Source organism: Ambystoma mexicanum, chromosome 14, assembly GCF_040938575.1.
Source record: "Ambystoma mexicanum isolate Mex_15411 chromosome 14, UKY_AmexF1_1, whole genome shotgun sequence".
Taxonomy (NCBI): Eukaryota; Metazoa; Chordata; class Amphibia; order Caudata; family Ambystomatidae; genus Ambystoma; species Ambystoma mexicanum.
In genome coordinates, this window is record NC_090940.1 from 607,018,643 (window position 1) to 607,035,452 (window position 16,810).

The window sequence follows — 16,810 nt, forward strand, 5'->3', positions numbered from 1 at the left end:
GGGTGCTGGCACACTATATAAAATGTAAAGGAGGTGAAAATCCCTCTTTACTACTTGGGAACAGTAGTTCATCCAAGTATACTAAAGAGAAATTAACAGGGGATCCCAGATGGGCAACCCAGCCTAAGCCCATAGTTATAGGAAACTATAACTTCAACCATACACATTTTCACATAAAGAGACATAAAAAGGTCACCCATAAAGAGTAAAAGACTGGGTGAGAGGCGAAAAAGATTCCCCTTTGCCTAGGGACAAGGTAAAATATTTACCCAGTCAAAGCAAAATGTTCTGGGGTTGACACAGGTCAGGAAGATTTATCATAAATATGAAAATCTTACTGAACAGGATCCATTCTATTAGTAGAGGAGGTTACATTTGTTGCAAAGTGTATATTTGTAACTCTGTGGTATAACTGGTTATTCTTATTTGTATAACACTGAAGGTTATTACCATTAGGGTCTACTGCCCTGGTATTACTGAAAGTAATAAAAACGTAACTGATATGGTTTTACTCCCCATGAATGGGTTTGTTCTATTCTAAATGTGTTGTATTAGGTGTAACTTACCTTGAATCACTGTTGGTAATTCTGAATAAGGTTTATGCTTTGGTCTGTGTATCCTAAGCATTGTGTTGTGTTTTTATATTGTGTTTATACTCTATTACTTCACCCCTTGGTCTACTTGTATTTAAAATAAACCTTTCTTTTTACAATACTTCTGGGTGTAAGTGTTTCTTTGGAACCATATGTATACTATAATTTCTTTGTACTTTCCAAAGCTCTCTCTTCCTCCTAAGATACGCCTGGCTGCTCTGTCTACACTGCCAAATGACCTCAGGTGGTACAGCCTTATACTAAGAGTGGTGTTTTGTACTGCCTCCGATACAGTTTTATGAAGCCCTTAGTTGGACTTTTGAAAAACTGTCTCTAACACCCACCATCCCACAGAGAACAAGCAAGGAAGGCGCTTACATTGAGCAGAACCTCCATCTTAAATGGGCCTGGTTCATTCATACCATTGGTGCTTAGATGCTGTGAAAAGTGGCTGACAGGCCTGCACCCAGCTCCCAACAGCATCTGCCGAAGCTGCTGCCTCTCAGGATCAGGAATGCCTCCTCCCCCATCTGTTTGCCTGCAAAAAAGTGCACGGACAGACATGTATCTTTTTATCACCAGTACACTGCAGAGCAACCCTTGAATGCAAGTAGGCAAGGCAATGATTCACACAGACGCACGCAGTTAGAAGATAAGTTAGCTCTTATACGGCTATTTATTCATAGTTAAGCATACATAAAGGAATAAACTGTAATGGAAATAAATCACAGAAAAAACAGTGATCTAAAAATATACTTCACCGTGGGTAAAACTTCATTCCTCATCTTGCCAGAAGCAGCTGTGAGACCCCGCAATGCAGCCAGGCACAGTGCACAGCAACCCACAGGTTCGGAACGAAGCGTTGCCCCCTCCGACTGAGACCTTTGCTTTCTGTCTGACCTTTCCAGAGCACCGCATTATAAGCCCTTCACAAAGGGGGTGGCATTTTCTCGAACCTTCTGGCATGAGAGTCTGCGCGTTGACGGCTAACCGTATTCTCCGGCCGGAGCGTCCGACTGTAACCCCAAGGAGCAGATTGCTTCCCTTTCTCAAAAGAACAAGCAAAACAACTCTGTAACTCATCCTCAATTTTGACAGTGCCCATAACAACCTTTTCTTATCAGGTACCAGCCTGCACCTGCGGATCCCAGCTTCTGCGAGCACCGTGTCCTTGGATGAGCCATGCAGACCAACATAAGCAACAAATAACGTTGAAAACATGTTTTTCCAGTAAAATACTGCTAACAATGCTGAAAATCTGTGTACAAGTGCAGCTTTCACTGAGGCATGCAGCAAATATCCATTTATGGCTCTGAGTGCCCCCAGAATGCACTTCACACCAGGGCCATATTTGAGCTCAAGCATTACACCATCCCAAAACAATCAAAGTGCATGGATTGGAGCATGATGACATGAGCAACCCTCGCCAAGAAATATTCCTTGCAGGTATCCCGACAAAGGGCAGTCTGGCTAGGGTCATAACCTGTTTGCATGTTTGCCTGGCTCGCCCCCTTGCCTTGACCCTTCACAAAATGCTGCCAGTCTTGTGGACCAGGATCTTGGCTGTTAATAAATCCATTCTGTGTTTTCCTCAATGGTTGACTGCTGCACCACGTGCCTGGTTATAGCTCCTCCACCTCTTCCACTTGCAATCCACCAGTGCCCCTGAGGTTCTCCCTTGGGATGGTCTCTTATGCCCTCTACTCCACTTTCTGGTCCCTCATGCCCCTCTCCTCCTATCTCGCTGGTCCTGATGCCCCCTCTGCTAGCTGGTCCTTGATGTGACTGTGAGCTTAAAACTCTATTGTACAATTTGCCTTATTTTTTTGCTTTTGGGATAGTATCGTTTTTCTATATTTAGTGGTGTCTAGAGGATAGGTTCTTATTATTTTGAAATATTCCCTGGTCGGGACATTTGCTAATCTTAGATTATTTTTGCATTGTGCCTGTTGGTTCCTGCATCCCTCATCAACCTCTGCATGTGTTCAAGCACGGTAAAGTTACTGAAAGTAGAGCCCACTAAGACTTGGCTCGCCTTTAGGAATAACTGAATTCTTGTTTATGTTACGTTGTCTTTTCCCTCACCAATTTATGAGAACAAAATACAAAGTCCTGGAATGCTTTGTCTCGCCAACACCTGTGCAGTGTCGAGCACTGCATACATCTTTGCTTGTTGCGATGGCAGTGCTTCCTTTTGTGGGTCTTAATATAAAGACTGGGTTTCCATATTTTCTGTTGCATTGTGTTTCTTGTAAAAGCTTAGCCCTGCTCCTGCTGTCTAGTGCGGGCTTTAAAAAAGGACATGCCCCTCTTATGATTTCTTCATCTTATTCCAGGGATGTTGTGCAAAATAATCATCTAGTGATCGATGATCAAGTATTGAGAGTGATCTAGTGTCCAAGAAATCTGAATACCCCCTGGACACACCCCATCTCGCATGAAATCTTATCGTTATTAACAGTATGGGCAGGCTACTTTTAAATTGATGCTTTTATAGTTGAACAGCAAAACAACTGTGTACTTTTTTTTTCAACTTGTTTTGTCACTTAAACACTTTTATTTCTAGCCCACATAATGAACTATTTTATACTGTCTGCTCAGTTGTTTCTTTTTTAACAATGGTATCAAAGTACAGTTTTGTTCAGTCCACTGAACACTTAATTTAGGATATTGTAGAATAAAGCATATCGACCAAGTCCCCAAAATTTGGTGGAAGAGTCACACATTTTTGTCCAAAATGTCGATACATTACCCCTTTTTTTTTAAATCTATCCTGTCTGAAATGTACTTTCCTCCAATGCAAGTCAGTGGGAAAAAAAGCATTCCTCTTCCTTGTGTAAATGTCCCCCCTTGAGTGTATTGAAAGTGTTCAACAGTATAGATTGAAGGCCAGTTTACAACATGTTAAATCTTGTTAATCAATTTGCGTGAAAAATGGAACCAGAATAATTCATTTAAAGACTTAAAAAAAAAAAGAAAAAGTGCATGAAACGTACAATTTAGAGAAACTAATTTCAGAGAATTGTTCGGTATATTTGGTTAAGTGTAAAGCTCTTTCCCGACATATATATGTTTATACTTGGAGCTTTGCTCTACCAATAGGATACATGTTTATACAGAATGCATGAAAGGAGGCATTTGAGAGTTCTTCAGTGGGGGAACAATTCATTTTTACTTTTGAGCCACATGTTTTTTTCTGCAGGCTACATTTAATAGGAAAAATGTATGTTGGAAGGAAGCTTTGCGGGTGGTTCTTTCTAGAATTTGAAAAAGGGGGGAATTGCATGTTTTAGAGGTAGGCATTCTGCCCAGATTTGCAACGGTCCTCGTAGCGACCATAATATTACTTATGCTTTCGTATGGAATCTGCATGGTTGATCGGTAAATTAATTCTGAGTGTTTTTTTCTCGCTATTGTTACTTTATCAAGTTCAGGCATTGGGTACAATTTCAGCTTTGCCGCCCCTCAAACTATTGATATAAAGTGGGATGATGAATCCCCAGAAACCTGACACAATTGAAGCACTGATGGGGTGTCGGAGACTAAGAATCCTCTGGCCCTTCCCTCAAATACACTGAGCCCTGCAGAATGAAAAGCATGCACCCCAGATTGTGTCATTTCAACGCATTGGGAATGGGATGTGGCCGTGCGTGAATCTTCTTATATGTTCTCATTGGCAGGAAAAAAGCAGGAGCACAAGAAGAAATCCTTAGCTGTTGTGAAGGTGTGCAAGTTCAGACCTTCCACTTGAAGGACCATTTGTTAATGGCAGTATTTTTTTTCATTGCTTCAGAAATCTTGTTCCGGGAGCTGGAGGTCCGACAAGTAGCGCTTCGGCATTTCATCCATTTTCTCAAAGAGATGGGTGAACAGCAGCTTCTCCTGGATCTCCTGAGGTAAGAGTCTGCTCCTACTCCATGGATTACTCCCAGTCTCCTTCTGTGAAAGTGCTTCATTCCGAGGTGATGCCTGGGATTTCCTTAATGGGATCTCTCCTCCTCATGTGGGACAGTTCCTTTATCCATTGAGACAGTGGGTCTCCCAGAGACTGTAATACACTGAACAAATATAATACTGTTGCAATGATGCGTTTTTGTCGGAGGGGAGCTTAAGCCCTGTTTTCTAACAGGGTACTGTCATGACCACCACTACTCTCTGCACCGTTACCGTCTTTGCTCACTGCAGTAATATCTAACTTTTGGTTGTTGAGTGCATCCTCTTGCATTCCTTTTGCAGTCAATCACCATAATTCTTAATAAAACATTGACACCCTTGTTGACTGATGTGTAGAGAAAGATCAAGAACTCAGTGGGCGTAGAATGTGCACTCCCCCAGCTATGCAGTCATGATGCACACTGGTAAGAAGCGTGAACATTTTCATAGCTGCGGGCAACCATAAACCCTATAGGGATCTAAATCCAACACATTTCCCCAGCACCCAATTTCCACCATATCATCTTCCAGGCATCTATAACAATGAGTTCACAATGTTTACTAGACAAATAACAGACACTGTCAGTCCTGCTCATGTGAACTCAAACCATCAGTACCAGGTTTCAGTTATGCAATCTCTTTTTCACTTCTTCATTGAAAATCACTGTATCAGTTTATCTTTTTAACCCTCTAGGCCTAATACACTTACCTGCATTTATACGCCAAACTATTTTGGCGGCAAAGATGACCAAGATTAGACATGAGTGCAAGGACAAAATTATTTCCAAGTGACTTGAACTGTATTACGGGAGGTCTTGTGCAGGAGTCCACTTGAAGGTTCCTAATTTGTAATTGGGCAGACCTGCTTTTGCTGCTGTCATTTGTTCTCTACTGATTGTTAAGTAGACTCATTTGTGTGCTAGAAGATTTGTACTAAAATACCCTCTATGTAAGTCCGAGTGGCATACTGCATACCTTCCAAGTGCAAAGTATAGCAAGTGGCCCTGCATCTCTGTTGAGGATAAAACGCCAAATAGACGGGTGGGTCACTTATGCCTATCGCCATCCTTGAGCTTAGTTCACTTCATTCTAATCACATATGTCTGCTTCCAGTAACCCAGCCGTGAGTGCCTGTGATATGTGTGAGGATCTTGGGCAGTGGGCTGTGCAGTAAGCGAGTCCTGTGTTGCAGAACCCGCCATACTTTCAGTGCATACTGCTGCCTTAATTCCTTTAGCTCAGATTGCTTCTCTAACCAGGAGTCCCAGCTCCCACTATTATAAATTCCACTTCCAAACCCTTCTGGCCTAATGCGCTTTGGCTGTTTCACTGGTGATTGTGTCCAAGCATAGGACCTGGGAACAAAAAAATCACTTGCTAAAAAGAGACAGACTCAATGAAGGGCATTCTCTTGTCAGAACTGGATTCAAGCAGACTTACTGGAGGACAAAGACATGCAGAGTTTCGGTGCACTCCCAGCTTCATGTCCTCCCAGACACGCTGGTGCCCTCCAGTGGGCTTCCCAATGGAACCCGGCAAAGACAAAAGAGTGAGCCGGACCTCCCCCACCCAGGACGGCAGAAGAAGGCTCAAGAGATAAGTCATTGAGTTGGTGAAAATAGAAGACAAGCACCATTTTAGTACAATGGTGACCCATTTTCTTTTCTTTTAACTGTTTGCTTGTTGGTTGCTTATACAGTAAGTAAAATACTGTTTAAAAGCACCCACAGTGCGAGGGGGGGAGCAAGGGGATGAAAAACATTACGAAACACAATCTATATTAAGAGTAGTGATGGGACAAAGGAAGAAAGGACAAACCTTCTATGCCTTGTGAGTATTCAGAACGTGCAAGTGCAGCAAAGAAGAGGGCAGAGGGGGTAAGTGCTGGGGAGTCAGAGTTCACGGAAAGCCACAGATAAAGTACTTGGGTTGTTGAGTACTATATGGCCTGGGGCCATGATAGAAGTAAGTGTAACTCTCTAGGACAGGAGAGATGCAGTCCATAGGCATAAGGCCAAGGTTACGTCTCGCTGTCCTTTTCTTGGTTAGCTGGAGGGGTCGCAGAGTGGAAGATGGTAGATTCAGGAGCAGGCTATTGCAATAGTCAAGCCTAGAGAGAACCAGGGTTCTGGTAACATTAAGCCTCTGGGGGAAAGTTGAGAAAAGGGAGAATTCCTTTGAGAAGGAAGAGCTGAAAGTGGGACTTCTTGGCAATGTCCTGAGTGTGAGGGAGGAAGGAGAGAGCACAGTCAAAGATGACTCCAAGGTTTCTGGCTTCAGAAGAAGAAGCAGAGGGAGAGCCCAAGGAGGAAGGCCAGAGTGAAGGGAAGAAGGAGGGGTCCCGATGGGAAGGATCTCAGTTTTACAGGCGTTGAGGCAGAGATCGTTGGAGGTGCACCAGGACAAGATGGCAGATAGGCAGTCAGTGATGATGGAGGGCGCAAGAGGGTTAGCAGGAAGTTTGAAGAAGAGCTGTGTCATCAGCCTAGCACTGGAAGTTGGATGAGAAGGATGAGATGAGGCGTGCAAGCAGAGCAAGTTAGATGTTAAAGAGCCAAGGGAAGAAGATGGAACCCTAGGGGACACCACAGGTGGAGAAGCTAGTAGTAGACAAGGTGCCCAGGATGACTTGGGAGGGGCGGTCAGTAAGGAAGGATGACAGCCATTCCCCTTGCCCGTTCCGAGATACCAAGGGTATCATGGATCCTTTGTATGAGGATGGAATGGTTGACTGTGTCAAAGGCAGAGAAGGGATCGAGAAGGATGAGGACAGCTGGGGAGTTGGAGTCCAGAGATACGAGGAGTTCTTCACGGGTGTTCAGAAGAGCAGTTTCCGTGCCTCTGGATGCTCGATTGATGGTCGTTAAGTTGAGTTGGGGCAATGCCAGCTTCTCAAGCAGCTTCCCCAGGAAAGGGGTGATGGAAATAAGGCGGAAGCTGGCAGGGCAGGTCAGGTCAGCTGGAGGATTTTTTTAGAATAGGTGCACAAGGGAGTGCTTCAGGGAGGAGGGGAAAGAGGCAATGCCAGCTTCTCAAGCAGCTTAGTGTTCCTTACCACAGCTGCGACGCCAGCCTGTGTGTAAATTTCACAAAAAATCGGTAGAAAACATCCACTGCTACCAGCCGCTCAGATGAACTTGTCGCTGTAACTAGAAAGATATAGGAAAAGGGATACATTGTGTCCCCTCAGCACTCCACATAAGGTGGGGTGTGCAGATTCCACAAAATAATAGTAAGGTAGGATAAAAAATATCCCCTGTGAGGAACCTGAGGGCGTTGTCACTTCTTTTGCCCCGGTATCCTCTTCTCTGGTGGCCAGGGAAAGGCGATCGCTTTTGGATCTCGACCCTGGAGGTGGATATACAAGTGAAGATCACGTGGGTGGAGGAGACTTGGGGAGTGGGGAGAGGACGTTCTTAGGTGAGACATGGTATTAATGGACTACTGCAATGTACTCTTTGCAGGTACATCCAAACAAAACATTAACAAAATGCAGATAATCCAAAACAATGCCCTACGCTCTGCACTCAACATCTCCAAAAGAGAACACATCTCGAGAAAGGATCAATTTCAAAATGCTTTCCATCACTCACACATACCTTTCTGACACAGCCCCAGCGTACCTGACACAAAAAATGGTGAGAGCCAAAACCTTCAAACCAGAGAGGTCGATGTACTCAATTGACTTGTGATACCTAAATGTAACCAAGTCAAAGGAGGAGGCTCAAGTTTTCTCACTCTAGCAGCTAAGCACTGGAATTCCCTCCCTGCCTCCCTATGAGCTGAGGAATCCTATTGGGCCTTCCATAAAGCCCTTAAAACTCTGCTGTTCACCGAACTGTGAACCTGGCTACACTTCCCCCTGCCAGACCTGAGCAGGCCAATGTGACTTCACTTAAGATGTTTGTAAGGTTTTATTTTCATAAGATGTCAATGTGTCACTGGTCTTGAAACAGTGCCTTGATGCCTCCGGGCTTAGGCGCTTTACAAATGAAAAGAAAATAAATAAATAGCATTTCCCTTTCACCACAAAACCCTCCATCCCTCAAGCCTTTATGGTCTTTGGTCAGCCCTTTTTCAATGACTCCCCTGAAGTATTCCCCAAATGGCACCAGTATGGTACTGGGAAGAAGACACCCAGATCAACAAATCCTCACTTATCAAGCCCGGCCAAGTACTCTGACGAGGAGGAGGGCAACAAGAGTAAAGCAGGACTACCACTTTGATGATGAGCGGTCTAGTCCTTTTTGGAATGAGAATGGAGGTGTGAGCTTTAAAAGCTGGAATCCTGAACGAAATGGAGTCAGCTGTGGGAGAACGCCCACAAACTGCTTGGCGCAAGCAGATCTCTCAGTGTGGCGGCATGGCAGGAGGAGTGCTAGAGACCTGTGGAAAAATGCAGAGCGTATTCAGCAGAAAGCAAAGGTACAAGGTACAGGCCGGTTGCAAGCCGTAGGAAGGAGGCCGAAGAGACCGAGGGAATGGTTGTGTAAGTCCTGCTTCACAGAGGAAGCACTGCTGGGTGTGCGTGAGTCACAAGAAAACCGCTGTGAGAAGACGTGAGGGATCGCATGGAAAGAAAGAAATCTGTGGCGTCAGAGGACCTCGTGAGGATCTGTAAGACCGACTGGTGAGTGCAACCAGAAGTGGGGAACACCGGGCTGGCAGGCGGTCATAGAAATAAAGCTACGGACATTCATATAAATGGAAAACACGCATTGCAATGCCAGTTAAAGCAATTGTAAAGCATTTTGAATACCAAACAAAATGAAAGCAAGTTGGTAATACTCTTGCATCTTGAGAGGAGTAAAGGAAAGTCTGTGAATCGTACTGAAAGGAAGCTTTTGAGCTGCATTGAAATAATGAACTGCATTAACTGAAGTAAGTGTTAGAAAAGCCAAGAGATCACAAAGAGTTGTATGCATGATATGAGAAATCCAGCATTGGTCAAAGCCAAGAAAGTGTAAAGGACTGTATATTATAAAGAAACCAGCATTGGCAATTGCCAAGGGAACATAAGAACGTGTATCAAGTGCATGGTGGCCAAACAAGCCGCAATACAGTGTCAGAAGAGTGTCACACATATGACTGAGGCAAGCCTCACGGCTGAGGAGAAGCAGTGGACTGGTGTTAATGAAAAAGCAGTCAAGGAGGGGTACCGGTTGAGGGGGGTGTGGCTACATGGCCATGTAAGCAGACGTGCTTATCGTGAGGCTCCTACTGATCCTACAATCATCCGTTGAAAAGGTGCAGTTGCCCTGGCCTGGCGAGCATGGAAATGCAAGCAACAGCCTATGAATGCATGTTGAGCACCCGTTGTTAATCTGGAGCCCGCAAGACCTTTGGAACGGCTGCCAGAGGTGCGTGAAGTCCTGGGGAGATGAAGACCTGAAAAAAAAAAATGGCGACCTTCCGAGACAAAGAAGACGGGATGAGCGGATCGATGGAGGCGCTTAATGGGTGATGGACACTGGAAAAAACGATGCATTAGGAGAGTGCACCCTGAAGCGTGCCACCGGGGTGTGCAAGTGTCCCACGTGGCTCTGGGACGGCCGAAAACCACTCCAGGTAGCACGAGACAGAGGGGCTGCCGGCGCTAGGACCACGTCGGAGCCGTGCAGGGCAAAGCGGACCCTGCGGGCCGAGTGGGTTCGGTGCCCCGAAGTATCTGGAGGGCAAGGGGAGAGGTGGGCCCCGGCCCTGAGTGGACCGCTGTGGACCGGACTGCGGCGCAGGGACTGAGGCGCCCGCCCACGGGCTCTCTCCAGCCTGCGTGCAGAGGTACGAACTGAAGAAGGGACCATGACGGGCAGCGGCCCGGTTGGATGGTGCAGGGCCTGCAGGCTGAATACAAGTCGTAGCACAAGTAAGCAAGTGCCCCGCGTAGCCCTTAGACAGGCGAAAAACATTACAGGTAACGCGAGATGGAGGGGCTGCCGGCGCAAGGACAGTGCGGGAGCCGGGCGGGAATAAGCGGACCCTGTGGCCCGATCGGGATCGGTGCCCCGAAGTACTGATGGGCACGGGGAGAGACGAGCCCCGGCGCCGAGTGGACCGATGTGGACCGGACTGCGGCACAGGGACTGAGACGCCCGCCCATGGGCTCTCTCCAGCCTGCGCACAGAGGTTCGAACTGAATAGGGGACCGTGACGGGCATCGGCCCGGTTGGATGGTGCGGGCCTGCAGACTGAATACAAGTTGGAGCACAAGTAAGCAGCTGAACAACGGAGCAGGCACAGCGCTCCACATAGTGAAGGGATCCGGATGGAGGGAGCTGCAAAAGCAAATGGGGGCAAGTCATTAGACATGCACTGAATGGGATAAATGCATGCATGCATTCTATAATTTGGATTAGCAATATACAAAGCCAGTATTGAATCCGTGAATCTGTGAATTGACCACAACAACCTGCACCGCATCGTGATACCCTCTGGCACAATTGCAACACACTCCATGGCGCAAATCATAGGGCCAGATGCATAACCATTGCTAGCACCCTGGAACTGGCCCAACAGCAAGAAAGAAGGGAGGGGAGCGAATCGGCTGGCCATCGAGGACACAATGTTTCCGATGGGCGCGTAGCCCTAGGAATTTATAAGAGACAAAGAGGCCCATGAACAAGAGGCCGCGCGCTAGCCGGCCAGCAAGCCCAGTGCATGGTGACTTAAGAAGAGAATAGTGGCTACAAGAACCATGTGTGTGGCCTGGCAACTGACATTGGGGCCTTTAATTGTAGCAGTTACCTGCGGGTGATCCGGACACGAATCATAGGACATCCCTGTGGACGCATAAAGGTATTGAAGAAAGGGCTCATGTAATTACGTGGGAGAGCACAACCCATTGAGGCGAATAAAAGCTGGGCTTGGTACACTCCTGAGGTGGCCTCCCTGGACGCAACAGACTGTAGCAAGTTGCCCCTGCTGGAACTGCAGACATCAAATGGCGGGACAGACCCACGACTCATAATAATAGCGCCATATCCAACAAACCACCTAGATTCAAGGGGAAGCAGCCTACATTGGACGAATACGCCAGGATGCCGCCTGGCCCGGAAGGTGCCAAGAGCAAGGACAGGCCTCCTGTGAGTAGCATGGCCGTCACGGGAACGAATCAAGAGGTCCTAGCCGCAATTGCAGACCTGAAGTTGGCCTGGGAAGCCACGCTTGAACTGGCTGTGTCCGAACTGAAAACAGCACTGGACCGCAAGGTTGGAGAGGTGCAGGAATAGGTGAACCTTCTCCGGCAAGATGTCAGGTCATTGGCGGAGCGCACTGAGAACCTCTAGAAAGAGGTGAGCCCGAACACAGCGGACTGTGCCTCACACAAGTCGGAACTACACGCCCTGGTGCAGCGGGTGGGCAATTTGGAGATTAGGGCGGAGGAAGTGGAAAGGAAGCACCCGGAGAAATAACATTTGCATTGTGGCCACAACCCCACAGAATTTATTGAATCCATGTTGTTGCAGGAGATACCTGGAGGGGCCCGGTCTCAGGGGTTCGCGGTGGAAAGGACGCATAGGGCTCTGACGAGGAAGCCGCCGCCGGCCAATCCGCCTAGGCCAGTGATTGCCAAGATCCTTAATTACCGGGATCGAGAAAAGATACTGGAGCACTTCCGCAAAGGGGGAACAATTCAAAGGGGGGCTGCAACTATAACGGCCTACCCAGACTATACCTTGATGGTGCAGCGGAGTCGAATTAACTTTGGAGCGGTCAAGAGGAGATTGAAAGAAGCGGGCCATAAGTATAAGTTGCTTTACTTGGCGAAATTGAAAGTCTTCCACAAAAACAGATCCCTATTTTTTGATACTCCGGAGGATGCCATGGGATGGCTTGATACGCAAGGTTGCCCACAGGAGCCGGACATCCAGACGAAGGGTGGAGATGGAGGAGATAAGTAATGCGCAATAGGGGCACCTGAAGGGGGTGCGGGTTGAGACTATGGGACTTGACAATAGTCAGTGAGGCGGCCCGTTGGCCAGTAAACTAGTTTGGAATAGAAAATGAAACACGAGCACTGTGATTGATGCTTCATTAAGGAGTCTTGCAGAGCTAGTCTGTACACCCCCATCTAGAGATTAGTATGGTCACCAATAGTGTGGTGACACCCTGCTGGGGTCTTGGCCTGGGGTTCCAGGGTAGGTCCAAACACGGGGGAGCCTGAGGTCCAGGGATGGAGCTGGGCATTTTTTGGGGCAGGGTGGGGATGGGAGAGGCAAGGGGTTGTGTGCGGTGGCGTGTTGTAGTTGAGGAAAGGGAAGCGGGGGGGAGAAGGGAAGGGGAGTTTGTAGTGTTTGTAGTTTTTAGAAGTTTGAAGTGGGAAACGAGCCTGGGTAGACTAAAACGGAAGTGGGATCTGGACTGCACTGGTGGGAGGGGAAAGGGAACTCTCATAGACCATGGGGGATCTTAAGATAATTACGTGGAATGTCAGGGGACTTAACAGTTATCTGAAAAGGAACAAGGTGATGTTGTACCTGCGCAGACAAAAGATAGATATTGCACTGCTGCAGGAGACTCACTTGACACAGGAAAAAATGGAAACGATTGCGAGGAAATGGAAAGGGGTTGTGGGGGGCTCAACATATTCTGCTTACGCTAGAGGGGTACTCATCTGGGTGGCACCGCACGTCCCTTTTCAACTGTTGGAGGAGGTGGCCAAAAAGGATGGGAGGATGGTAATATTGTGGGGACTATTGGAGAATAAAGAGATCAGTATTATTAATACATATGCCTCCAATCAGAATACGGCAGCGTATTTCAGGACCTTGTGCAACAACCTTAGCTCGTGCATGGGTAGCGCAGTGATTTGGGGAGGGGATTTTAATTGTGTACTAAACCCCAGGGTAGATAGGTCGGATGGCAAGTTTGAGAGGCCCACTCCAGCGGCAAAAGCGTTGCAGACACTGCCAGACGACTTTGGTTTGGCAGATGTATGGAGAACGAAACACCCCCAAGAAAGGCAATATTCACACTACTCCGCTCCGCAGCAGCTGCATACGAGGCTGGATTACGTCTTTGCCACAGCGGAAGTATTGATGGAGATTACTCAGGCAGAATATAAAGCGAGGGTCCTCTCGGACCACTCGTCCCTGGTTCTCGGGTGGCAATATTGCCCTCCGAGAGCAAGGATCCCGACATGGCGCCTCCGGGCAGAGGCGCTTAAGGACCCGGTGTTCAGGGAAGATATATACAAGAGGAGATTATACATTATTTTGAGGAAAATATGGGTAGCGTTGACTCGGCAGGCACATTGTGGGAAGCCTTCAAGGTAGTGATGAGAGGGGTGGCCATAGCTAAATCAAAATGCCTGCAAGTGGGGATTGTGGCTGAACTACAAGAAACAGAAAGGGAACTAGAAAGGGTATTAAATAAAGAGGGTGGAGAGACGGAGCTGATACTCAAACTGCAACAGAAATGTTCGGAACACTGGGACAGGCTGTGCAACCTTAACTATAAAAAATATATAGAGAGACAGCATGCGGGAGGTGATAAAACAGGAAGGCTTTTGGCATGGTTATATAAGAGTGAGACTCCCAGACCCACGATCAGAACGATAATTAGAGACGATGGTACTGTAGCGGATACCCAAGAGGGAGTTAATCAGGAGTTTGCGGATTATTACAAATTATTATACGAGGATTAGGAGGGAAGTAGTCATGAGGAGATAATGGAAACATTAGAAGACATTGGACTGCCTAGAATAAGTGTTGTGGAAAGAGAAGAGCTGGATGCTCCGATCACTTTGGAAGAGTTAGAAGAGGTGGTGAAGCAGCTGCCCACGAGTAAAACCCCGGTGGCGGACGGGTTCCCTAGCGAGTTTTACAAAGTCTATAGGGCAGAAGTGCTCCCCCCAATGTTGGAAATGCTGAATGAAGCGTTTGAGGTAGGACGGTTGCCGGAGTCACTAAGGGAAGCGATCATAATGCGGCTTCCCAAGCCTAACAAGCCGGGGCATAGCTATGGCTCTTATAGACCGCTGTCGATGTTGAACCAAGACAGCAAGATACTGACGGCGGTCTTGGCAAACAGACTGTGGAGAGTTATACACCCTGATCAGACGGGCTATGTCCCGAACGGAAATATAACACACAACCACAGACGACTCCACCGGATCATCGAATGGGGAACTAAGCATGAAGGCAAAATGGCGATCGTGTCACTAGACACGGTTAAGGCCTTTGATTCGGTCAAGTGGCCATGGTTGCTAGCAGCCCTGGCGGGTTACGGAATGGGACCAGGATATGTAAGATGGGCGAAAATGCTATATAGTGAGCCGCTGGCGAGGGTTAGAACAGGGGCAGTGATATCTGGATGATGGCAACTAAGTAGAGGCACCAGACAGGGATGCCCGTGGTCTCCAATGCTCTATATATTAGCCCAAGAGCCCCTAGCAATATACCTGAGACAACAATACGACACCATAGGTATTGAGGTGGGAGGGGAACGACACTTGATTTCTCTATATGCGGATGACTTGTTACTGTACATGAAGTAGCCGGAAGAAAATCTCCAATATATCCTAGAGGTGATGGAGAGATACACCTCTGGGATAAAGGTGAACCCTCAAAAATCTAGTATGTTCCCGCTAGGCAGTTACAGGGGGACTCCTGGAGGGCGACTGCCGGTGTTACAAATACCATGGGCGGTGAGTACCTTTCGTACCTTGGGATAGATGTGTACCATACGGTTGAGAAAGAACATAGGCAAACTACTGAGGCGGCCATTGTGAAAATCGAGCAGTGTATGAAATTTTGGGTAAAGCTGCCCCTGGCGATGATGGGACGAGGGGCAATGCTGAAAATGGTGGTCCTACCCAGGCTCATGCATTATTTTGGGAACATTCCATGCCTGATACCCAAGAAGTTTTTCACTAAACTGAACAGCTTGTGTAGGGACTTCCTATGGCATGGTACCCGGAAAAGGGTGGCGCTGTGGAAACTGCAGAACTTTTACGAAAAATGGGGGGTAAAACTGCCCAATTATGAGGTTTATTATGTAGCGAGCCAGCTGTAGTACGTGGCCAAAAGGCTCTCAGACGAAGGGGCCCCCAAATCTAGGCTATTTGGTCATGATTGTGCCCCATTTTATTTAAGAGAAATTATCTGGCTTCCCAAGGCAGAAATGGGAGAGCGCCCTGAAATGATGAGGCTTGGGTGGAAGATGTGGCGCCAGGCGTGTCGGATGATGGGGAACCCCTTCCCATGCTCCTCGCAGATACCGTTGGCTACACTGGCAGGGGGAGATAAGCAATTGAGAATGATAATAAGGTCCCACTGGGAATCGGCAGGGGTGGTAACGATGGGAGATATTTGGCAAGATAGGGCTATTATGGATTTTGAAGTACTAGGAGAGGAGACAGGATTACATACGGGCCAGTAAATCACATATCACAGAATGGTGCAGAAAATTAAAAAAACATGGCCCGAAACAGTATTGGAAGAAGAACCAGACGCTATTATAGATGTAATATATGAAGGGGGACATGACATTTCTAGACTGTACGAGATGATGATGTCAAAGGTCGGGAAAGAATTAACGCAGTTGAGACTGGACTGGCAGGCGGACGTGGGGGCCTCGGTAGATGATGGGATGTGGGAACGGGCGCTGGGATACCACAGGAAGGTTTCTAGGAACGCCAAACTGAAACAGATACAACTGTATATTACGCATAGGGCATATATGACACCCCAAAAAATATTGAGATTCAATAACGCCGGACGACAGGCATGCCCCAAATGTGATGAAGAAAATGCTGATATGGTACACATGTTTTGGTCATGCCCAGTGATTGAGCGTTTCTGGGGTGAAGTAGCACAGAGACTGGGGGAAAAAGGGATCACTATTGTCATAGACACGGCCTGGGCCTGCTTGCTAGGGGGGTTCCCTAGAGCACAGAAACTTAAACATGTCAGTAAACTGAAGGACCTAGCATATGTGCTTGCAAAAAGGACGATTGCCATGGGATGGAAGACATGACACAGGGCACGAGTAGAGGTGTGGTGGAAGGAGTTGCAGAAATGGGCAGAAGCAGAAACTACAGTATGGCAAGAGGCAAACAATGTAGGGGGAGAGGAGGAGGTGGGAACCATGAAGGCATGGAAATCATTAATAGGGGAATTGTTTGGAACAGCACAAGGTCTGTCGGAATCCACGGAAAGTGAGAACCCACCCTGTGAGGCAGACACGGAGTGCTTGGAGTAAATAAGCTCGTAATGGGGGGTCAGATATGGGGTGCAGTGACCAGAATTAAATTATGAACAATCAAACTTTTGATATATGCA

At 47.3% G+C, this 16,810-nt stretch overlaps 1 protein-coding gene across 1 annotated transcript in view; it reads left to right on the top strand.

Moving 5' to 3' along the window:
- Nucleotides 1-16,810, top strand: part of VIPAS39 (VPS33B interacting protein, apical-basolateral polarity regulator, spe-39 homolog) — a 375,619-nt gene that overhangs the window by 213,177 nt on the left and 145,632 nt on the right. Inside the window, exon 10 of the mRNA XM_069637994.1 lies at nt 4,387-4,489. Within this exon, the coding sequence (XP_069494095.1) occupies nt 4,387-4,489 (103 nt within the window). The remainder of the gene's footprint in view (nt 1-4,386; nt 4,490-16,810) is intronic.